General features: G+C 39.5%; 1 protein-coding gene across 1 annotated transcript in view; it reads left to right on the forward strand.

The window, feature by feature from the left end:
• The window catches only part of wbp4 (WW domain binding protein 4), a 75,819-nt gene that overhangs the window by 18,899 nt on the left and 31,327 nt on the right, over positions 1-25,593 (forward strand). Inside the window, exons 3-5 of the mRNA XM_063051201.1 lie at positions 2,448-2,510; positions 2,600-2,726; positions 18,536-18,682. Of these exons, the coding sequence (XP_062907271.1) occupies positions 2,448-2,510; positions 2,600-2,726; positions 18,536-18,682 (337 nt within the window). The remainder of the gene's footprint in view (positions 1-2,447; positions 2,511-2,599; positions 2,727-18,535; positions 18,683-25,593) is intronic.

Consider the following 25,593-nt stretch of genomic DNA (forward strand, 5'->3'; position numbering starts at 1 on the left):
CAAGGTCAAGCTCACTATCATCTAATGATTGACAGAATTTAAAAGAATGTTTTAAACAATGGCCTGGCACAATTCATCTGAGTTGAACCAGACTCTTCATCACCGTCTCTGTGAAGGCCCGTGCTGGCTTTGTGATACCAGGAAATAGCTTAGTGCATTAGATTCAACAAAAGCTATGGATTTCAAATATAGTGAACGGATCTGTCAACTAGAATAGGTACATTGCAATGTAACTGCAGTGGCATCCACCTGACTAGAAAGAGGCAGGATCTGTCAGTCTAGCCAGTCACTGCCCGGTTGTTCAAACAGTTATGAGCAAAGTGTTGTTGTGACAGTACTAACAGCACTTGGACATCAGTAATTTACTTTTGGTTGGTACTTTGCTTCCATTAAGGCTACTAGATCTTATTTTAGGCTTGTTCCACACAGCCTAAAGAACTGGATTCCAGGGCTTGTTGCTCTTAATATCCCAGCAGTATTTGACTGACTGTGGCAATAAAGAACCCCAGTGAAACTGGTGAGAGGATAGCCTGTCTCTAACGACTTCTTACCCAGTACTAAGGAAGTACGGTCATCTCTGCCCTCAGGATATTATAATATTTTGAAAGACCATTTACTGTCAATTCAGAAACTTCTTAAGACAGGCTTTGTTAATAAAACAGAAAATATGTATAACTAGTGGGCCTAGCTTTGAGTTTTTTCCAGTTGTGACCACATGGGTTTTCTGTAGCCAGTCCTGTTTCTTCTCTCATCCCAGAGATCTGAGTTGTTTGGGTAATTAGCTATGCGTAAGAAGTATATTCTGAAGGGAGTTATGGGAATATAAGGAGAATAAACTGAGTTCTGTATAAGATTAATGTAAATGGGTACCTGACAATCAGCATGGACTCAATGGCCGTTAGTTTTGTTTTTATACAATGATATCACCACATATCTACACCTTTGAGATAGTGATCTAGTGTAACAGATCCCTTTCCTATTATAGAACCTACTTGATTTCAAACTGATAAAAGGCGCCAACCAGTTGATTGTATTTAATTTGTGTTTCAGTTTTACATTTTCCATTCAAATTTTAATTGGCATTTGATCATTCCTTCTAATGTGGTAGTGTTATAACAATGTGTTTGGAAAGGATTTGGTTTTAAAATTATATTCTGGGAGCATAATTTCATCTGGTATTTTAAAAGTGATGCTCTGTACATTTACAGTCACAGTATTACTGATGTATTTGTATTGACTATGGATTCTGATGTTTCTTGGTACAGGGTTCTTTGAGAATTCAAAGAGACATAATGACTCTGAAAATGGACAGTAGCAGGAGTCTAGTAGGGGAAGGAAAAGAAGCAAAGATGGTGTTCCACATGCCCTTATACCATGGATAAGAGAGACTTCATTCAAATTTGTATATAAGAGTTAACCAATCAGATAGCCCCATTTGAATAATGTGACACCAAATAAGCTTCCAGAAAGAGGGAAAAAATAACCACTAAAGGGTCCACCGAACAATTGCATATATATACTATGACTATTGTGTGGGCAGGTGGCCAGGTAGTTAAGGCATTGGACTAGCGACCTGAAGGTCGTGAGTTCGAGCCCCAGCCGAGGCAATGTGTTGAGCAAGGCACTTAACCACACATTGCTCTGTGACGACACTGGTGCCAAGCTGTATTGGTCCTAATGGCTTTCCTTTGGACAACATCAGTGTCGTGGAGAGGGGAGACTTGCAGCATGGGCAACTGCCAGTCTTCCATACAACCTTGCCCAGGCCTGCGCCCTGGAGAGTGAAGACTTCCCACGCGCAGATCCATGGTCTCGCAGATGCAGACTAACAGTTGCCTTTACGATGACTACTTGGAAATATATTGAGCAATTACATGTATGTAGGTAATTATACGGTATAAAATAGAGGCAGGCATAAAAAGTTAACCTGCAAAGAAAATAACTATTATATAGTCTGATATTGACCCCTTTGATTGTAAATCACACAAAATCATTATATCTGAAAATTCAGAGACAGAAAAACTTGATATCTACGTTAAGTATAAAATAATCAAAAACCTACCTGAATTATGTAAATACAGGGTATTCATAGAATTATGTTACTGTTAGGTAGATTAGAAGGCATACTTGCCTGAGTTTGAACTACTGTATTAATAATCACCCTTATACAAGTAAAAATTATGAAGAGGCATATCAGGATAAATAATATGACTCGTAATATTGAGTAACCCTAGCTTCTCAGAGTTCAATGAATCAAACAAAATAAATCCTGTCAATCAGGTTGATGTATTTTAGCTGCTTCTTTACAAATATGAGCAGTCAAATCAGTTATGTCTTCAGACTCATCAGGTATGATGTGATTGGAATCAAGCTGTAAAGTTTAATTGTTGAAGCTTTAACCTGTATAATAAGTAGACTACATTACTTTTCACAAATGTTTCCTACAGAGTGTGGAATTTCATGAAAGGGGAAAGAATCATCAAGAAAATGTGGCAAGAAAAATTAGCGAGGTATCTCATTTTTTTCCAATTTCCATTTTCTTTTTTTTGTTGGTTATGTGCACACACTTTTCTTATTCCTGTTTTCTACTGTATTGCAGATTAAAAAGAAAAGTTTGGATAAAGCAAAGGAAGAGGAGAAAAAGGCAAAGGAATTTGCTGAGATGGAGAATGCAGCCATGAAAGCTTATCAGGAAGATCTGAAGCGGCTAGGAGTAAATGTGTCAGGTAGTTTTACGTGTTGGTGTATTTTGAGGACTGAGTTGTATGTGATTTTGGACCATTTTTAATTGGTAGGTGATTAACGAAAATGGACCTTCTCATAGGAACCCTGAGAAAGATGGTAGATGAAAAATTGTTTAGATCTTTTTGCATTGGTAATGATTAGTCATTAAAGTGAAAGATTAGTAGATTAGCATTTAATAAAATAGACTTAACATTGTTTACTATTTTTTGAATTTAGCTAGGAGCCCTTTAATCAGTTTAACCACCTCATGTTACTTGGGAAGTTTAATTGTTCAGAGGTCACATTTTACATTATAAAACAACAAATAGAAAGAGCTTTGTGCAGTCTCATTGAAAACTCTTTGATATGAAAGAAAACCATCACTTTATATTGAAGTAATGAAAATTTTAACTTCTAATTTACTGTTAATTCCCTCCTATCAACTCAGTTTTAGAAAATCTTTGCCATTTAGAAATTTAATTTTATGGATTAGAATGTGGTCACGTCAAACAACAATTAGCTTACAACTGAGCCATTTAGTACACTTCACAAGGATCAATTTGGCATGAAGGACAAATTTAGTTGGACCAAATAGATTTTTAAAGGTCAATCCACCTAATTACAAAAGGGTAGCCCCCTCAATTAAACTCTGATTAGCAGACCTCTGCTTAATTTAGATGGTTTGCAGCCAGTTCTGTTTTAGAATTGTAATTTCTATGAATGTAGTTGATTGGTGCTTATGGCTCCTTAGTACACAATGTTTGATTCTTTGAGCTGCATTATTTACATCTCTGTGACTATTTAGTATACTCCTTTCAGTAATTGGTGTCTTCCACAGCTTTAGTGCAATTCAGTGCTATTTGTTGTTTTAGATTTAATCTAAGATACAAAGAGGATGAGGAACTAAGGTTAAAAATAATGCTGGAAAAGTTGGTTTGAACGAAAACCAACAAATTCTAAGGACCTGATGATTTACATCTTAGCATTGTGAAAGCGGTGGCCTTAGAGATGGATGAACCTCTTATCATTTTCTGAAGCTCGATATATCCTGGAACTGTTCTTTCGAATAGCAAGTATGACTATATCGTTCAAGGAAGGAGGGATAAAGGAAATAGGCAGCTAGCAAGCTGTTAGCTTGATAACAGTGATGGGAAAAGTATTAAACTAATAATGCAGGATGTAAAGGCACTACCCTGAAAAGAGTGTTGGGATTGAAAGTGTCTGCATAGTTTTATGAAAATAAAACCCATTTTATTAGATAAGGTGGAGCTTGTAAAAGTGTACATTTGTATTTAAGGAAGGCACTGAGTAAGGTCCCACATAAGAGGTTGGTCAATCAAGTTTGAGTAAGTAATAGGGCGTTATGGTGACAGCCATTTAAAACAAATGGTTGTTTGACAGAAGGCAAAGAGTGAGAGTGGAGGGACCTTTCTCAGATTTAGAGTCTGTGGATTGTGGGCAAGGATTAGTACTGGGGTTCCAGTTTTTCACTACATATGTCAGAGATGAGAGTGCCATATTTTTATGATTACTTGCAGTGCCAAGATAAGCAAAGTGGGATTATGAATACAGAGGATATAAAGAGTCTCCATAGGGGAAACAGTATGAGTGAATAGGCATTTTTAGAATATAATAAAGGAAAATAAATTATCCACTTTGCACAGAACAGAAAAGTGATATGTGTAAGTGGTGAGAGATTGGGTAATTTGCAAAGTATACGACATAGCAAGACTATGTTATTAAATTGCTACAGTACATACATTTAGCATGCTATAAAAATAGGAAATGGTACATTAACCTGGGAACTCTATTTTCTAAAATTCAGTTGTATAAAAGGCAATCTCATCAAGCTGTACTGCGTTCTTATGGGGCTTAACAATTAGGTGCAAGGAGAGGTTCCTCCTGTCTGAGTCTAGAAGCAGAGGTTAGGCTATTAAGGACTGACATGAGAAAGTTCTTTGCTCAGGAACCTTTGGAATTCTCATCCTTGGAAGGTGTGGAGGTTCAAGTTACTGATATTCAAAACACAGATTGAAAGATTTCTGGGCATTAGTTCAGGAATCAAGGGATAATCAAGGAATAAGAGCTTTGACTTCCAGCCAATTGGACATTGGAAGTTTTAAGAGGAGGGGACGTCAGTCAAGGGGAATGTTCCTCTTGTGGGATGTGGGAAAGCAGGGAGACCTCCAGTCTCCCTGACAACTACAATTGTGAGAAGTGCATCCAGCTGCATCATCTAACAGTCTGCATTAAGGAATTGGAGCTGGACCTGGATGAACTCCAGTTCATTTGGGAGGTTGAGGGGGTGAAGGATAGGACATACAGAGAGACACTTACACCCAAGATGCAGGATACAGGAAACTTGGTGACTGTCAGGAAGGGGAAAGAATTTTAGGAGCCAGTGCAGATTTTCCCTGTGGCCACTCCCCTGAACAACAGGTGTATCGCTTTGGATACTCTCAAGTACTTGATGACGTAACACAGGAAAGCCACACTGGCCGGGTCTCTGGCACTGAGGATGTGATGCTGAGGCTTTATAAGGCACTGGTGAAGCCTCATCTTGAGTATAGTGAACAGTTTTGGGCTCCTTATCTTAGAAAAGATGGGAGAGGGACCAGAGGAGGGTCAGACGCTGCGCCCCAGCGGCCTCATTGACTACAGACTGGTGGCATTGACCTCCCACATCATGAAGACCCTGGAGAGACTTGTTCTGGAGCTGCTCTGGCCTATGGTCAGGCCACACTTAGATCCCCTCCAGTTCGCCTACCAGCCCCGACTAGGAGTTGAGGATGCCATCGTCTACCTGCTGAACCGTGTCTACGCCCACCTGGACAAGCCAGCGAGCACTGTGAGGGTCATGTTTTTTGACTTCTCCAGTGCGTTCAACAGCATCCGCCCTGCTCTGCTGGGGGAGAAGCTGACAGCGATGCAGGTGGATGCTCCCCTGGTGTCATGGATTCTTGATTACCTGACTGGCTGACCACAGTACGTGTGCTTGCAACACTGTGTGTCCGACAATGATCAGCAGCACTGGGGCTCCACAGCGGACTGTCTTGTCTCCCTTTCTCTTCACCATTTACACCTTGGACTTCAACTACTGCACAGAGTCTTGTCATCTTCAGATGTTTTCGGATGACTCTGCCATAGTTGGATGCATCAGCAAGAAAGATGAGGTTGAGTACAGGGCTACTGTAGGAAACTTTGTCACATGGTGTGAGCAGAATTATCTGCAGCTTAATGTGAAAAAGACTAAGGAGCTGGCGGTAGACCTGAGGGGAGCTAAGGTACCGGTGACCCCTGTTTCCATCCAGGGGGTCAGTGTGGACATGGTGGAGGATTACAAATACCTGGGGATACGAATTGACAATAAACTGGACTGGTCAAAGAACACTGAGGCTGTCTACAAGAAGGGTCAGAGCCGTCTCTACTTCCTGAGGAGACTGAGGTCCTTTAACATCTGCCGGACGATGCTGAGGATGTTCTACGAGTCTGTGGTGGCCAGTGCTATCATGTTTGCTGTTGTGTGCTGGGGCAGCAGGCTGAGGGTAGCAGACACCAACAGAATCAGCAAACTTATTCGTAAGGCCAGTGATGTGTGGGGATGGAACTGGACTCTCTCACGGTGGTGTCTGAAAAGAGGATGCTGTCTAAGTTGCATGCCATCTTGGTCAATGTCTCCCATCCACTACATAATGTACTGGGTGGGCACAGGAGTACATTCAGCCAGAGACTCATTCCTCCAAGATGCAGCACAGTGCGTCATAGGATGTCGTTCCTGCCTGTGGCCATCAAACTTTACAACTCCTCCCTTGGAGGGTCAGACACCCTGTGCCGATAGGCTGGTCCTGGACTTATTTCATAATTTCCTGGCATAATTTACATATTACTATTTAACTACTTATGGTTCTATGATTATTTATGGTGCAACTGTAACGAAAACCAATTTCCCCCTGGGATCCATAAAGTATGACTATGAGGAAGATTCCAGGAATGAAAGGGTTATCATATGAGGAACATCTAATGACTCTGGGTCTGTACTCACTGGATTCAAAAGGATGAGGGGGGATCTCATTGAAACCTTTCAAATGTTGAAAGGCCAAGACAGAGTAGATGTGGAAAGGATGCTTCCCATGGTCGGAGAGTCTGGTACAAGGGGGCACCGCCTCAGACAGAGGGGTATCCATTCAAACCAGATGTGGAAAATTTCTTTAGCCAGAGGATGGTGAAATTGTGGAATTTGTTGCTACGTGCAACTGTGGAGGCCAGGTTGTTAACTGCATTTAAGGCAGAGATTGAAAGGTTCTTAATTGGACATGGCATCAAAGGTTACGGGGAGAAGGCTGAGAAATGGGGTTGAAGAGGAGAGAAAAAAAGGATCAGCCACGATTAAATGGCGGAGCAGACTCGATAGGCCAAATGGCCTACCTCTGCTTCTATGTCTTAAGAGTCTTATGGCTTGTTAATGCTGTACAGTGGGGTTTAAACTAGAGTTACGGGGGTGGGGGGGGGGGAACCAGAGTGCCAGAACAGTTGGTGGTGAGGTGGTGGAAGTAGATGTTGGTTAGACCTCATACTAAGTTAGGATTCAAAAGGTTGAACATGATGCGACTGGAGCTGCGTATATTTCAGTGAAAGACATATCGTAGGAAAGGTGGATAATAGTGAAGAAGATGAGGGAGCTGGTTACAGACGGGGCAATGTGTAGTGAGGGAGAGGTTGTTGATGGGCGAAATCTGCAGTCAATGCGTTGAGATGCAACATAAAAGGTGGACAATATCAAAAGGGTGAATACAGGACTGAAGATGTTATATTTGAATGCGTGCAGTGTATGGAATAAAGTAAATGAACTTGTAGCACAGTTGCAGATAAGCAGGTATGATGTTGTAGGCATCATTGAATCATGGCTGAAAGAAGATTATAGCCAGGAACCTAATGTCCAAGGATACACATTGTATTAAAAGGATAGGCAGAAAGGCAGAAGGAGTGCGGTTGCTCTGTTGGTTTAAAAAAAAGTGAAATCAAATCATTAGAAAGAGGTCATATAGAGTTGGGAGGTGTTGAATCACTGTGGATAGAGTTAAGGCACTGCAAGGATGAAAAGACCCCGATGGGAGTTGTATACAGACCCTCAAACAGTAGTAAGGCTGTGACCTACAAATTACAACTGGAGATAGAAAATGCATGCCAAAAGGTCAATGTTACAATAGTCATGGGAGACTTCAATATGCAGGTAGATAGGAGAAAATCAGGTTGGTGCTAGATTCCAGCAGGGGAATTTCTAGGGTGCCTATGAGATGGGTTTTTAGAGCAGCTTGTGATGAGCCCACTAGGAGATCGGCTACTCTGGAGTGGACGTTGTGCAGTGCGCTGAATTGATAAGTGAGCTTAAGGTAAAAGAACCCATAGGGGAAGTGATCTAATATGATTGAATTCACCCTGAAATTTGTGAAAGAGAAGCTAAAGTCAGATGTATTAGTATTGTGATCGAGTAAAGGGAAATACAGAGGCATGAGAGAGGAGTTGTCTAGAATGGATTGGAAAAGAACACTGCTGGGATGATGGCAGAGCAGGAATGGTTGGAATTGCTGGATGCAATTCAGAAGGCAGAGGATGTATACATCCCAAAGGGGAAGAAGTATCCTAAAGGAAAGATGACACAACCGTGGCTGACAGGAGAAGTCAAAGCCAACAAAAGGCAAAGAGAGGGCATATAATAGAGCAAAAAATTAGTGGGAAGTTAGAGGATTGGGAAGCTTTTAAAAACCAACAGAAAACAACTGAAGTTATTAAGAAGGTAAAGATGGAATACAAAAGTAAGCTAGCCAATAATATTTGTTAGCCAAGAGGATACTGAAAGTTTCTTGAGACACATAAGTGTGAAAGAGAGTTGAGAGTGAATATTGGAAAAACGATGCTGGAGAGGTAGTAATGGGAGACAATGGAATGGCAGACAAAATTATTAAGTATGGGGGAAGTTCCAAGTGTCTGGGGTCATGAAGTCTGTGAAGCTACCATAACTAAAGAGAAGGTCTTGGGAAACTGAAAGGTTTGAAGGTTTGAATACCTGAACCAGATGGTGTACACTCCAGGGTACTTAAAGAGATGGCTAAAGAGGTTGTGGAGGCATTAGTAATGATCTTTCAAGTGTTACTGGATTCTGGAATGTTTCTGGAATACTGGAAAATTGCACCTGTCACTCCACACTTCAAGAAGGGAGAGAGGCAGAAGAAAAGAAACTATAGTTAGTCTGACCTCAGTCATTGGGAAGATATTGGAGTTGATTGTTAAGGATATGGTCTCAGGGTAATTGGAGACACATGATAAAATAGGCCATAGTCAGTATGGTTTCCTTAAGGGATAATCTTGTCTGACAGATCTGTTGGAATGCTTTGAGGAAATAACAAGCAGGATAGACAAAGGAGAATCGGTTAATGTGTACATGGATTTTCAGAAGACTTCTGACAAGGTGCCTGCAAGAGACTGCTTAACAAGTTTTAAGAGCCCATGGTATTACAGGAAAGGTTCTAGCATTTATAAAGCAGTGACTGATTGGCAGGAAGCAAATAGTGGGAACAAAGGGAGCCTTCTGGTTGGGTGCCAGTGAGTAGTGGTGTTCAGCGGGTTCTGTGTTGGGATTGATTCTTTTTATGTTATATGTCAATGATTTGGATAATGGAATTGATGGCTTTGTTGGAAAGTTTGCAGGGGGTATGAAGGTAAGTGGAGGGGCTGGTAGTTTTGATGAAGTAGGCTACAGAAGGACTTAAACAGATTAGGAGACTGGGCAAAGAAATGGCAGATGGAATACAGTGTCAGAAAGTGTATGGTCATGCACTTTGGTAGAAGAAATGAGAGGATTGACTATTTTCTAAATGGAGAGAAAATACATAAAAACTGAGGTGTGAAGGGACTTCCCTGAAGATGAATTTGCAGGTTGAGTAAGACAAATGCAATGTTAGCATTCATTTCAAGAGGACTAGAATATAAAAGCAAGGGTGTAATGTTGAGACTTTATAAAGTAGTGGTGAGGCCTCTCTTGGAGTATTGTAAGCAGTTTTGGGCTCTTCATCACAGAAAGGATGTGCTGAAACTGGAGAGGGTTCAAAAGAGGTTCACGAAAATGATTCCAGGATGAATGGCTTTTCATATGAAGAGTGTTTGGTTCTGGGCCTGTATTCACTGGAATTCAGAAGGATGGGAAGGGTGACCTATTTGAAACCTGTCAAGTGGTGAAAGGCCTTGATCGAATGGATATGGAGGGGATTCGTCTCATGGTGGGAGAGTCTAAGATCATAGGATACAGCCTCTGGATAGAGGGTCGTCCTTTTAGATGAGGAATTTTTTTAGCTAGAGAGTAGTGAATCTGGAATTCTTTGCCACAGTCAGCTATGGAGGCCACGTTTTTATGTATATTTGAGGCAGAGGTTGATAGATTCTTGATTGGTTAAGGCATGAAGGGATATGGAGAGAAGGCACGAGATTGGGGCTGAGAGGAAAATTGGATCAGCCATGATGAAATAGCAGAGCAGACTTGGCCAAATAGCCTAATTCTGCTCCTATATCTTATGGTCACGGGTATTGAGCAAAAGAATGGCAGCAGAGTCAAAGCGCCAGATGGCCTGCTCCTGTTGTTAATGTTTTTATGAGGGAGGCCAATGGTCTAATCGGATTATTTTTTTAAAACTCTCCTTTGTACATTTTAATGTCAGATAAATGTTTTATCTTTTTGAAATCTGGGCAGTTGTCTTGATAAATGCAAGTAAATAGCTTATGAATAAAAATATGCTTTGGTCAGCTTCAGCCATGAGACTGAATGGGAAGGACAAACAAGTTGAGTTAAAACGCCAATTATTTATCGTGTGTTCCCTTTCACTAAATACTGTAAGTTAGAAAAATGAGATCTTGGAATGCTATCTGCAGACCCCTATAGGTAGCATAGTAGTAAGAAGGTAGACATAATACTTTAAAGAGTGGGCTGGTTTTTGCCAGGATTGTAGTTAGGATTAGTTGGATCACACACATGCAAAGAAAGCGATGAAAGCATTCAACAGATCACATGGTGTCCATGGGAGGAAACGTGATTCAGACCCACCTTCTGAACAGTAAAAACAAGGACACAAGCATGTTTTAAATTACAGAGGCAGGTGAGGAAAGCAGTGAAAATGTGTGATAGGGTGCAAATCCAAGTTAGAACATCGAACACTACAGCAAAGGAATAGTCCCTTTGGCCCAGTTTGTTATGCAGAGCTCATTAAATGTCGAATTATTCCCTTCTGCCTACACAATGTCCATGTACCTCCATTCTCTCTATGTTCATATGTCTAAAAGCTTCTTCAATACCAATATATTTTTGCTTCTTCTACTAACACCACCCCCTACCCCCCACCCCCCTGGCAGTCCAGGCACTTAATACTCTGTGTAATATTAAGAAAGACTTGTCCTGCACATTCCCTTTGAACATCCTTTAAATGCATGTCCTCTAATATCAGACATATCTATGGGGGGTGGGGGCGGGTGTGGGGAGAGATACCAGGTTACTACTCTTTGTCTTGCATCATTTTAGAAACTTGTATCAAGTCTCCTCTCAGCTACATCCTTCCTATACTCAGAATCAGATTTATTGTTACTATCCTGTGTAGTGTGAAATTTCCGGTTTTGCAACAGGAGTGCGAAAACATAAAATTTCAATAATTACAAAATAATTAAATAGTGCAAAAAAAAAAGTAGTGGTCATGGACTGTTCAGGAATCCGATGACAAAGGGGAAGAAGCTGTTTCTGAATTGTGAGTGTGGTCTTCAGCCCCCTGTACCACCTCCCTCTTGATAGTAATGAGAAGAAGGTGTGTCCTGGCTGGTGAAGTTTGTTAATGATGCTACCTTCTTGAACATGTCTTTGATGGTCAGGAGGGTTGTGCCTGTGATGCATCTAGCTAAGTCTACAACCTGCTGCAGTCTCATGTGATCCTGTGCATTAGAGCCTCCATACCAACCTGTTATGCAACCAATTAGAATGATTTCTACTGTCCATCTATATAAGTTTGCAATAGTCTATTGTGACGTACCAAATCTCTTCAAACTCCGAATGAAGTAGTATCACTGGTGTCCTTCTTTGTGATTGTATCAATCTGTTGGGCCTGGGTCAGATCCTGTAAGATGTTGACATCCAGGAACTTCAAGCTACTCAACCTTTCATTGAGGTCTTCCTTGATGAAGACCAGTCCTTTAGAGGCATGGCAGTGCCACTACTTCCTTGGGAGTTTGTGAAGATTTGGCATGACATCTAAAACTTTGAGAAACTTTTATAGATGTGGAGTAGAGAGTATATTGACTGGCTGCATCACAGCCTGGTATGGAAATACCAATGCCTTGAACAGAAAATCCTACATAAAGTAATGGATACAGCCCAGTCCATCATGGGTAAAGCTCTTCCAGTCAGTAAGTACATCTACATGAAACGTTGTCATGAAAAAGCATCATCACGGACCCTCTTTTCTCGCCTCTGCCATCAGGAAGAAGGTACAGGAGCCTGAGGACTCAACCAGCAGGTTCAGGAACAGTTACTACCCTTCAACCATCAGGTTCTTGAACCAAAGGGCATAACTTCACTCAACTTTACTTGCCCTATCATTGAAATGTTTCAATAACCAATAGAGTCACTTTCCAGATCTCTTAATCTCATGCTCTCAATATTTATTGTTTATTAATTATTATTATGTATTTATTTTTGTATTTAAGTTTGTCTTTTGCACACTGGTTGAATGCCCACATTGGTGTGGCCTTTCATTGATTCTATTATGGTGGTTATTCGATTATGGATTGATTGAGTATGCCCATATGAATTTCTGGGTGGTATATGGTGCCATATATGTTCTTTATTAATAAATTTACTGTGAACTTTGAGTCAATAACTGGAAGACACTTAATTTAATAGGTAAGGGATGTGAGGAGAAAAGTTATTCACCAAAGGGAGGAGTGGATATTGAACCTGTGTGTAGTATATTTAGGGCTTAAAAGAAGTCATCACTGTTTAAAAGTACAGGAAGGTTTTTTTTTCCTTTTTGCCAGCTCTAAGTCTGTACTCATTGGTGATGGGTGGAGACTTTAGTTGTTGCTTAGATCCAGCTTTAGATCGTTCATCTTCTAAACTAATGATACCAAATAAATCAGCTGTGTTTATTAAATCTTTTTTGATGAAATTTGGTATTGTTGATGCTTGGTGTTTTTTTTCATCCAGTAGACAAGGAATATTCGTTTTTCTCTCATGTCCATCATACATATTCCAGGATTGATTTTTTTTATTGGATAGCCAAATGATTCCATCAGTTCGATCCTGTGAATATAAAGAGATTGCTGTTTCAGATCACGCTCCTGTGCTCCTATCTTTAAATCTCCCTGGCCTTCTTTAAACAAATAGGTTTTGGCGATTTAGCTTAACTTCATTATCTGATAAAGATTTTTTAAAGTTTATGGAGAGACAACTTTTTTTGAAGTGAATACGTTAGAGGAGACTTCTAGTCTTATCAGATGGGATGCCTTTAAGGCATCTATTGGAGGACAAATTATTCCTTATACTGCAAGTATTAAGAAAAAAGCTAATAAAGAGAGAAGTGATTTAACTAATCAGCTGAAACAATTAGACCAAGAGTGTGCCTTGGCTCCAGAACCTGCCTTATATAAAAGACGTGTTGAAACTAAAACTAAATATTATCTCCCTTTAACTTATCCAATTGAAACCCAACTCCTAAAAGATAAAAGTCAATTTTATATTCAAGGAGATAAAACAGGTAAATTATTGGCTGATCAAATTAAAACATTTATAGCTAAATAGCAGATTAAAGAAATATGCAAAGCTAATGGTGATAGGACCACTGATTATTTAGAAATAAATGATACTTTTAGAGAATTTTATTCTAAACTCTATAGTTCTGAATCTTCAAAGGATAACACTGTAATGAACAATTTTTTAGACCAACTAAACAGTCCTACAATTTCTGCAGACAACAGAAAGTTGTTGGAACAACCTATTTCTTTTGAGGAAATTGTTGAGGCTATGTGCTCATTACATTTGAAGAAAGCTCTGGGTCCAGATGGATTTTCTGGAGAATTTTAAGATCTTTTCCCCACTGCTTATACCTCATTTATATTCAGTTTTTTTGGATTCATTCAAGTCGGGCAGACTCCCTCAATCTTTTTACGAGGCTTCCAGTTTGCTTATCCTTAAAAAGAGTAAGGATCCAACTGAAGGCTCTTCTTCTAGAACAATTTATTTACTTAATGTTGATACTAAGATCCTATCTAAAGTTTTGGCCCATAGGATTGAAAATATTTTACCACCATTAATTTCTGATAACCAAACTGGATTTATCAAAAATTGATATTCTCATTTTAATATTTTTTAGTTATTAAATTTTATTTATTCTCCTTCTAACACGATATCGGAATGTGTGGTATCCCTAGATGCTGAGGAAGCTTTTGGCAGAGTTGAATGGAATTATTTATTTAAAACTTTAGAAAAATTCAATTTTGGACCCATTTTCATTCAATGGATTAAATTACTTTTGTTACTGTCCTGTTTTAGCCAGTTCTCAGGTTATAAATTAAACCTACATAAAAGTGAGCTTTTTCCTTTGAATAATCTGATACCAACAAATTCTAACCTTCCTTTTAAAATTGTAAGAAACCAATTTACCTACTTAGGTGTAACAATTACTAAAAACTATAAGTGTCTATTTAAAGAAAATCATCTTACCCTATTGAATCACGTAAAAAGCATACTATCAAATTGGTCGCCTCTTTCGCTATTGTTGATTGGCTGAATTAACTATTAAAATGAATATATTACCTAAATTTATATATCTTTTTCAGGCATTGCCTGTTTTTATTCCTAAATCTTTCTTTGATTCTCTTGACTCTATTATATCTTGTATATGGAAGAATAAGTGTTCTAGATTAAATAAAATTCATCTTCAGAAAGATAAAAAGAATGGAGGATTAGCCTTACCAAACTTTAGATTTTATTATTGGGCAGTTAATATAAGAAATCTTACATTTTGGTTATATTACATTAATCGTGACGATTGCCTGGTGTGGGTTTTTTTCAAAGCTAACTCTGTTAATAAATTCTCCATTATTTCTCTTCTTGGATCCTCACTTCCTTTGTCTCTGAGTAAGTTAACTGATAATCTGGTAGTTAAACACACTATGAGAATTTGGTTACAATTCCGAAAATACTTTGGCTTATTGAGATTTTCTCTTTCGAGTCCCATTTTTTCTAATTTTTTAAACCCTCTATGAATGATGTGGCTTTTAAAGAATGGGATAGATTAGGTATTAAATGCTTTCAGGACTTGTTTGTAGAGGGAAGTCTCTTTTCGTTTGAACAACTGTCAACTAAATATAGTTTACCCAAAACTCATTTTTTCGATACCTACAAATGAGAGATTTTTTTACAGTCTCAAATAAGTACATTTCCTAAAAGTCCTGATAAGAATCTACTAGATGTAATTTTTAATTTGAAACCTTTTTATAATGGATCCATATCTAATACTTATAATATGCTGTTGGGAATGAGAAGTGTTCCATTAGATAAAATTAAAAATCTTTGGGAACAAGATTTATAGACTTCAGTTTCTGAGGTAACTTGGAATCAAATTTTTAAATTGGTTAACACTTCATTGTTATGTGCCCACCACTCTCTCCTACAATTTAAAGTGGTCCATAGGGCCCATATGACCAAGGATAAGTTGTCTCGTTTTTATTTAGATATATCTCCCTATTGTGATAAATGTAATAATGGAGAAGCTTCACTCATTCATATATTTTGGACATGCCCGAGTCTTGGAAAATGTTGGAAAGAAGTATTTCAAACTTTCTCGATACTTTTCAAAGTAAACTTTAAGCCTAATCCTTTGACCGCTTTATTTGGTATTGTTGGAGGAAAGGATATTAATTTGGAGTCATCTGACTTGCACATTTTGGCTTTCATTTCTGTTATGGCCAGAAGGACGCTCTTGCTTAAATGCAAAGATGTGGCTCCTCCTATTCACGCTCAATGGTTACGTGATGTGATGTGATGTTTAAATTTTGAGAAGATTCGATGTTCAATCTCTGAATCCAGCCAAGACTTTCAAACATTGTGGGGACCTTTTTTGAATTCTTTTCAAAACCTTTGATTTGCTGTTAAAGCACAGATGATGACTAATTTTTTTTCTCTACTAATCAGCTTTGGTCTTGGTAGTGGGTTAGATCTTTTTATATACGTTTGTAATAAAATTACTATATTTCAATGTTACGAATTAATCTGTATGAATATAGGGTAAGGAGTCTTTATATGCGATTTAGTATGTATTGATATTTTTTTCTTGTACTCTGTATTTTTAGATGTAAAATTAATAATAAAAATATTGGAAAAGAAAAGTACAGGGAAGAGCATGACTCAAGAGGCAAGAGCTAGAAAGTAGAATTGGCTTTCCATCATACAGACTGTGCAAAAGTCTTAGGCACCCTAGATTTTTAATATAAATTTTGTTTTGGATGTTTATTTTTGTTTTCTGCATTGGTCTGTCAGTAGAAAAGTACAAATTTTAGATTTCCAAACATTCATTTTCCCCCAAAAAATTAGTGTTACAGAAAAATGTTTGTATTTTGTTAAAGAAAATAACATAAGTAATAAACCACTTTTCAAATTAAAACTTGATTACTTTGCAGGTATATAGCCCAGTGCATGATTAAACAAAGATAACAAACAGATGCTAATGATCAATGACATAATCAGTTGAATGAACTAAACTGATTAACTGAAAGTGAAATGGGTGTAGAAGGAATCAAATTTAATGAAGGACAACCAATGTAAAAGTTGAGGGTTTGGCAGATGTGACAGTTTATAACCTTCAACTCATCAAATCTTTAAGACCTTGGCAGGAGTGAGTATAGCAACAAGACATAAGGTGGTCATCCTGCATCAGTACTCCCTTCTACAGTCAGAAGTTGTCTTCATGGTAGAGTTGCTGTCAAAAAGCCATTTCTGCAAGGTGTAAATAAAGCCAAGTGACTCACCTATTCACAAAAACAAATGGACTAGGGTGCTGAATAATGGTAACAAATGCTCAGGACTGATGAGTCAAATTTAAAGTTTTTGCCTCAAACAGGAGGTTAGTTTGTCCACAGAAGGGCTGGAGAGTTTTACATAGATTATTGTCTATCGCCAGCAATGAAGTACGGTGGAGGTTCCCTGCAAGTTTGGGGCTGCATTTTTGGAGTTGGTGATCTAGTCCTCAATGCTGAGAAATGCAAGAGATTCTAATCCATCACACAATACCATCAGGAAGACTTCATTCTGCAGCAGGTCTATGACTCAGAACACATAGCCAAAATCATAAAGAACTATCTTCAGTGAAAAGTAGAACACGGAGTTCTGCAACAGATGTCATGGCCTTCACAGAGCCCTGATCTCAACTCATCGAGGCTGTCTGGAAATACTGGAGAAACAAACAAGCAAGCAAGACAGCTGAAGTCTGCAGAAGAACTGTTGCAAGTTATCCAAGATGCTTGTAACAACCTAGCAGCTGACTTTTTCTTATAAAACTGCACAACAGTGTACCTATGAGAATTGATGCCGTTTTAAAGGCAATGTCACAACAAGTATTGATTTGATTTAGTTGTTTTTTACTGTTTGCTACTCTTCATTGATAAGTTTTTGTAATTCATTTCATTATTTTTGAAAGCATCTTTGTTTTACAGAATTTTGTTTTACATGTGCCTAAGGCTTCTGCACAGTACTGTAGGTGAAACTCTGTATTCTGTTCAACACACAGAAAATGCTGGAGGAACTCAGCAGGCCTGGTAGCGTCTATGGAAAAAAAGTACAGTCGACATTTTGGGCTGAAACCCTTTGGCAGGACTGGAGGAAAAAAAGCTGAGGAGTAGATTTAAAAGGTGGGGGGAGGGGGAAGAGAAACACCAGGTGATGGATGAAACCTGGAGGGGGAGGGATAAAGTTGATTGGTGAAAGAGACAGAAAGCCATGGAAGAAAGAAAAGGGGGGAGCACCGGAGGGAGTTGGCAGAGGGGATTGGAAATGGGGAAGGAGGGGGGTGGTTGGGGTCATTACTGGAAGTTTGAGATATTGATGTTCATGCCATTAGGTTGGAGGCTACCCAAACACAATACAAGGAATTGCTCGTCCAACCTAAGTGTGTTCTCAGGCTTTTTTTTCTTCAGTCCTACCAAAGAGTTGTGGCCTGAAGCGTCGACTGTACTTTTTTACATAGATGTTGCCTGGCCCGCTGAGTTCCTCCAGCATTTTCAGTGTGTTACTCGAATTTCCAGCATCTGTGGATTTTCTCTTCTCTGCATTCTATTCGTCGTTTTAATTCCAATGAAGGTTAATTCCTGTCACCACTTAGAGCATGAACACTTGTTAATATATTATTTCTGTGTGGAATTTGATGGTTGGTATGACGGTGTTTTGAAAGTATTTTTAATGGTCTTCCCATATGTTTTCCCCAACCTGAATCCCACATGTGAGAGAATTTCTCTGAAGAAGAAAGCACCAGAATTTAAATCTGGAGTTGGGTCTTGGAGATAAATTGACTACCTATTTGGTTCAAAGACAGAAACTGAGAATCCTGTGTGAAGGTAACTTCTACACTGAAAAATAAGTGTCAACTGGTCAGGGTTTCAATTATAATAAAAAGATTAATTTAAATTAACACCATTCAAAAAAAACTGGTGAGTATAAAATGTGAAATATTTTAAAGCATTCTGTTTCTTTAAGTTCTGTAAACAAGTCACAAATATATTGTCTTATTAGCTTCATCATCATCAAGCGCGACTGAAAAAAAACCAGCAGAAACAGCTTCTGACACACAACGTGGTACAAAGCAAAGTAAAGCTAATGTTTGGGTGGAAGGTGTCTCACCTGAAGGATATACCTATTACTACAACACTGGAACAGGAGGTAAGAATTGGAGTGATTTAAATTAAATCAATTTAATAAACTTGTAGAAAAATATAGCTGTTGAATGCTAGTAATTTATTCCCTATCTGTGGCAAAAATGGTAATTTTGCTTCTGAGCTACAGGCTTTTAAGTTGAGAAATCTTTTGTAGCACAATAACCTAAAGGTAACACGAATAAAAGCTGAACACAAAATTCTGCAGTTGCAGGAAATTCAGAGCAGTGCACACGCAATGCTGGAGGAACTCAGCAGGTTAGGCAGCATTTATGGAGAGAAATAAAGAGTGCGCGTTTCAGGGCAAGACCCTTCATCAGGATGGGAAAGGAAGGGGAAGGAAGCTAGAATAAGGTGGGAGGGGAAGGAGTACAAGCTGGCAGGTGATAGGTGAAACCAGGTGAAGGGGGAAGTTGTTAAAAAGTAAAGGTCTAAAGGAATCTGATAGAGGACAGTGGACCTTAGGAGAAAGGGAATGAGGAGGGGCTCTAGGGGGTTGTGATGGGTGGGTGGAGAAGAGCAGGGTTAAGAAGGGAGCAAGAATGGTGAATGGAAAAAGAGATTTGGGGATGGGCGGGGGGAGGGGTGAGAAATTACCAGAGGTTAGAGAAACTGATGTCCATGCCATCAGATTGGAGGCTACTCAAACAGAATGAGGTGCTGCTCCTCCAACCTGAGTGTGACCTAATTGTGGCAGTAGAGGAGCCATGGACCAGCATGTTGGAATGGGAATGGAAAGTTGAATTAAATTGGTTGGCCACTGGGAAATCCTGGCTTTTGTGGCAGATGGATTGAAAGCGCTCAGCGAAGCGGTGTCTCAATCTACATTGGCTCCCTCTGATGTAGAAGAGACCACACTGGGAGTACCTGAAAGAATGAATGATTACAACAGACTTGAAAGTGCAGTTTTGCCTTAACTGGAAAGACTGGGGCCCTGAATGGTGGTGAAGGAAGAGATATAGGGGCAGGTGTAGCTTGCAGGGATGTGTCAAGAGGTGAATCAGTGGAGAGGGATGAGTGGACAAGGGAATCAACTGGAGGGCGACTTCTGCGGAAAGCGGAATGTAGGGGTTGTGGTGGGTGGGGGGAAAGATGTGCTTAGTGGCAGGATTCTGTTGTAGATGGCAGAAGTTATGGAGAATGTGGTGGATACGGAGACTCATGAGGTGGTAAATACTTCCACTTTCATAATCTACCTTAAAACTCATATTTTAAAAAACACTTTATTTATGCTTCCTGCAAAGCAGAATTGATACTCAAACCTGGAAGCTGCTCCTACAGCATTACTGTGCATAAAACAGAAAATGCAGGAAATGCTCAGCAATTCAGGCAGCAGCTGTGGAGAGAGAAGCAGAGCTGATCTTTCAGGCTGATGATGTCTGATCATAATGGTCCCTGAAGAGTCTGCAAACTCTTTCTTCTTTCTCCATCCATAGATCTGCCTGACTTGCTGAGTGTTTTCAACAATTTCTACATTTTCTTCAGATTTCTAATATCTGCATGTTTTAAATCTACAACTGTTCTGTAATGGAATCCAAAATAAATGCTTGATTTAATGCTTGAGAAATAACTTCTGGCTTGCTGATCTCCAGTATATAAATGATCATGGTAGATATCTACCAGTGTTTATTCATTCTACTTTGTATTGTTTTATCTCCATTTGGCTCTTCTTGAGCACTTTTGACTTGTCCCATCTCTACTCTTTTCCTCTCATCTAACTGCTAGTTTTAAAGTAGCTGTGAATGCACCAGTAGACTAGATGTCGTCGCTGGGGCTTTGGCATTATATTTTCTGGAGATGACCTGAATTCCTTTAGTGCTTTTGTGTTGCATTAAATTTTATGGATTAATTTGTCATCAGCCTCTCTAAATGGCATAACCCCTCATTGTACCATTGCTCTTAATAAAACAGTGATGTTTTATTCTCCATTTTGCACTCTTCTGAATCATTTTCTTGATCTTCACATTTTTATATGTTTGATGCATTTTCTTTGATTTGAGGAAGAATCTTTGTGTGTCTCATAAGGATTGTTAGCAGCAAAGGTCTCATAATTTCTTAGACCATGTACACACTTGAGCATTCTTCACTTCATTATCAAAGTGTTTGTGAAACTTTAAAAGTCACAGTTTCTATCCAAAAATGCACTTTTCTTACCCACCACTCTGCAACTCTTAAAGTCTTAGTCTGTCAAGTCCATAATACTTTATAAGAGAAATTTTTTCTTTATCCCTCAAGCAGATTAATGGAAAGCTGGTTCCTCAATAGCTTACATTCCGTTTGATTAATCACTATTTTATCTTTTGCTAAGGTCATTACTTGCTTTGCTTTACTCCTTTCCATTTCCTAAAAGATGCAGCCTCCATATGTTGTATTTGGATTCCATCATCTCCTATTCCCAGCACCTATTTTTTCCCCCTGGCTCCCAACTTCAGTCTATGGTATTGTAAGACTGGTTAAAAATCTCCTCACTGAACTTTACTTGATCTCATCTCTTTACCTCCATATTTGAACTTGCCTTGTGAAGGCATTCCTTTCTCGAACTAAAGTTGTTTAACCTGAGTAGCTCATAGAGTTGCATTTTAATTAAAAAGAAAGTTATTGTGTATCAAATTATATTTAAGTATTATGTAGCTTGAGAGGAAAGGTGTTGTATTTGGGTTATTAAGCATCTGCATATCTGAACTGTGCTCTCCCATTGCTTAGTACAGGTTGGAGGAAAATTATTCAAAGTACACATCTGTAGCATATGTCAAACATTTATTGGAGCTTGTGTTCAGATAAATATTTGAAATACAAAATTTGTTGATATAGAGGGTTGTTTTAATGTTAACAGCCACAGTACCCTCCTAAAATTGTTACTGGACTGCACTCAGGAGGCTGGAAGTAACTATGATACTGTTCTGTCTAAAAACTGTGCAAGGCTTCCAGGTATCTGTTGTCAAGGCTAACCTCTTACTTCAGGGCACCAATTGAAATGTTCTCTTCAGCTAGATTTTAGGAGCATTTTTTTTTGTGGTTCCTTTGGCTATCCAGGCACCAGGCTACATCTGTGAGTATGGCAATAAACCTTCGAACTTGGGATCTTATTTCTCCCAACTTGGTTCTCACATGGAGTGTGTGGAAAATTTGATATTTGCCCAATTTGCTCAACTTCCATCTATTATTGGGAACACCTGAAGGCAATCAAAGACTTTGGAAAACATGAATTAGTAAATGTCAGTGTGGATTTGATGTAGACAATTTGATTTTAACTACTTTAAAATCTTCAAAGTTGCAAGATTGTTAAAGATAGAATGGTCAAATTTGTGTGAATATATTTACAAAAGCCACACTTGAAGTATCATAAAATGGCCATGGCAAAATTGAGCTCTAAGTAATTAATGGTGTATTGCTTGCATAGAAGTGCAAATGGATAAAGGACAGAAGCAGGAGGTGGTCACGATATGTTTCCACAGGCTGGTGAAGAGTATACAGTATCAGAGCACCACTTTTCGGTATAGATTAATGGCTGGGTCATTATTTCAGTTTCTGCTGAGAATGCAAACCTTACAATTGAAGATAAAGAGTTTGGTCACAGACTTTGGTTAGAAATAATAAAACCAGTTATATATAGAGTATTAAATGCTGGCTTTGGCAATAGATTCTGTATCCTGTGAATGAGTCTCAAAACAGCAGTTCTGTACAATGACTAAAGAAAATGAATTTCCTAGCTGAAAATGATTAAAGGGAGATCTGACAGGCATTTGAATGAAATCTTGGTTTACTAGATGGGGATGACTCCATGGAGATTCTAGCACTGGAGTGCTATAGGTAACGGTTGGCGATCTGCCTGTGGTCAGGATGTTTGGGTCTTGTGAGGTTATAGAGAAGTTCTGAAAATTACTGATGTTGAGAAATGGTGGCAATTCCATGCCATACTGCTAGTTGAAACCCAAAACAATCCAAGCTATTGAATCTTAATCAACTCCATTCCTTTCAACACTCACGACATGCTGGAGGAACTCAGCAGGTCGGGCAGCATCCGTGGAAAAGATCGGTCGACATTTTGGGCCGGAACCCTTCGTCAGGACTGTAGGGGGAAGGGGCAGAAGCCCTATAAAGAAGGTGGGGGAAGGGTAGGAAGGAGAAGGCTGGTAGGTTCCAGGTGAAAAACCAGTAAGGGGAAAAGTAAAGGGGTGGGGGAGGGGAGACAGGGAGGTGATAGGCAGGAAAGGTGAAGAAAGAATAGAGGAAAACACAATGGGTAGTAGAAGGAGGGGGAACCAAAAGAGAGGTGGTAGGGAGCTGGGGGAGGGGGCAGAATGACATAGGGATAGGGGAAGGGAAGGGGAGCGAATTACCAGAAGTTGGAGAATTCAATGTTCATACCAAGGGGCTAGAGACTACCTCGATGGTATATGAGGTGTTGCTCCTCCAACCTGAGTTTAGCCTCATCATGGCAGTAGAGGAGGCCATGTATGGACATATCTGAATGGGAATGGGAAGCAGAGTTGAAGTGGGTGGTTACTGGGAGATCCTGTCCGCGACTCCCTGGCCCACACGTCCCTCCCCACGGATCTCCCACATGGCACTTATCCCTATAAGTGCAAGTGCTACACCTGTCCCTACACCTCCTCACTTGCCACCATTCAGGGCCCCAAACAGTACTTCCAAGTGAGGCAACACTTCACTTGTGAGTCTGTTGGGGTCATTTATTGTATCCGGTGCTCCCGGTGCAGCCTCCCCTATGTCCGTGAAACCCGACGCAGATTGGGGGAACGCTTCGTCGAGCACCTCCACTCCGTCCGCCACAACAGACAGGATCTCCCGGTTGCCATCCACTTCAACTCTGCTTCACATTCCCAAAGAGATATGTCCATACATGGTCTCCTCTACTGCCATGATGAGGCTAAACTCAGGTTGGAGGAGCAACACCTCATATACCGTCTAGGTAGTCTCCAGCCCCTTGGTATGAACATAGAATTCTCCAACTTCCGGTAATTCCCTCCCCTTCCCTTCCCCTGTCCCTATGTCACTCTGCCCCCTCCCCCAGCTGCCTACCACCTCCCTCTTGGTTCCCCCTCCTTCTACTACCCATTGTGCTTTCCCCTATTCTTTCTTCACCTTTCCTGCCTATCACCTCCCTGCCTCCCCTCCCCCACCCCTTTATCTTTCCCCTTACTGGTTTTTCACGTGGAACCTACCAGCCTTCTCCTTCCCACCCTCCCCCCCGCCTTCTTTATAGGGCCTCTGTCCCTTCCCTCTACAGTCCTGACGAAGGGTTCCGGCCCGAAACGTCAAGCGATCTTTTCCATGGATGCTGCCCGACCTGCTGAGTTCCTCCAGCGTGTTGTGAGCGTTGCTTTGACCCCAGCATCTGCAGATTATTTTATGTTCACCATTCCTTTCAATGAGCCAGTGAAAATTTTGTACTTGATTCTGCATTCTTATTGCATCAGAATATCTTAACCTCCCTTGCCAGCTTCAGAAGAAGCAATGTATTATACAAGATATTTCTGTGGTCTCTATTTGCTTATCTTTTAAACTACTTGCCTTTAATTTGGTTGAGGAGAGCCAAATCACCAGTTTGGTTCTCCTTAGCTAAAAGTTCTTTGTACTTAGACAAATATTTAAATCAGCCTTCAACATCTGCCTTGATGCACTGTGTTTTGAATTGATCCATATGAACAGTATGCAAGACAAGCTATTACAGTACTTGAAAATAATTCCAATTCCATCTTTAGCTGACCGGTGTCAAACATTGTGTTAATTATCCAGTCTGTGTAGACTTTGATATTTTATTTCTGGTATCTGGAGCTTAGAATTCTGGAATTGGTCAAAAATATTATGCCAGAATTTAATGCACTAGTGTTGTACTAAGCCAGTTCATGTTTTGGTAGATCTTGTGGTATCTTGACAGTAGTTCAGATGAGCTTTGCAAAAATTTAGAAAAATGCTAATTGGAGTTTTTTTTATTCAAGCTGTTTGGAAATGACGCTAAATAGTACCTCCTTCCTCATAGTTAGATACTTTGTATGTTCACTATTCCAGCTTTTAGAAATTCTTGAAGTTTTCTGTTCAAGAAAGTTATTAGTGAGAGGCCTAGCTCTTTGAATTATAAACAACTAATTCTTATTGTAGATTGCTTGTACTTGACTTACCATTCTAATGAAATTCATCAGATTGATTTCTTCATAACATTAATCAAATATGTATGGTCGAAGGAGCTTTTTCTCCCCATTTTATCTGCCACCACAAATCAGAGTTGTTATGTATATCTTAGTTACTTGTAGAAGCAAGTGTTCTTCATAGCTTTGAGGCAATGTATTTCCCATTATATAATAAGTGAAGCCAAATTAAATGGTTCCAGCATCCTATAAGGTAAACATTCTGTAGGAAAGGTTGCTTAAGTTAGAGTTAAAGGTCATTCTATTCACAATATTCACTAATTTATAACATTCACTACTGCCTATTACGTAAAACAAATCGAAGCTATTGAATCTTAATCAACTCCGTTCCTTTCAATGCGTCTGTGAAAATTTTGTACTTAATTCTGCATTCTTATTGCATCAGAATATCTTAACCTCCCTTGACAGCTTCAGAAGGAGCAATGTATTATAAAAGATATTTCTGTTTAGGGCAACTATGAAGGTTCTCCATCTCTGTCGGTCCACCCAGTCTTGGTCTTGATGGTGTTCAGGGTTTCCTTCATCAAGCCAGTAGCTTCCTCTCTGTTTCACGACTGTCAGCCATGCAAGTCCCGGGTGGAGACTCAAGAATACCGTTGTACATACAGTACTGTACAGAAGTCTTGGGCGCATATACAGTTGCAAGAAAAAGTTTGTGAACCCTTTGCAATTACCCTTAGCGAAAGGACAACACAGGGACAAGATCCTGACACAGCTCTTCATCAACAACACATGCGGCTCATGGCAAGGT

This window comes from Mobula hypostoma, chromosome 6 (assembly GCF_963921235.1).
Source record: "Mobula hypostoma chromosome 6, sMobHyp1.1, whole genome shotgun sequence".
NCBI lineage: Eukaryota > Metazoa > Chordata > Chondrichthyes > Myliobatiformes > Myliobatidae > Mobula > Mobula hypostoma.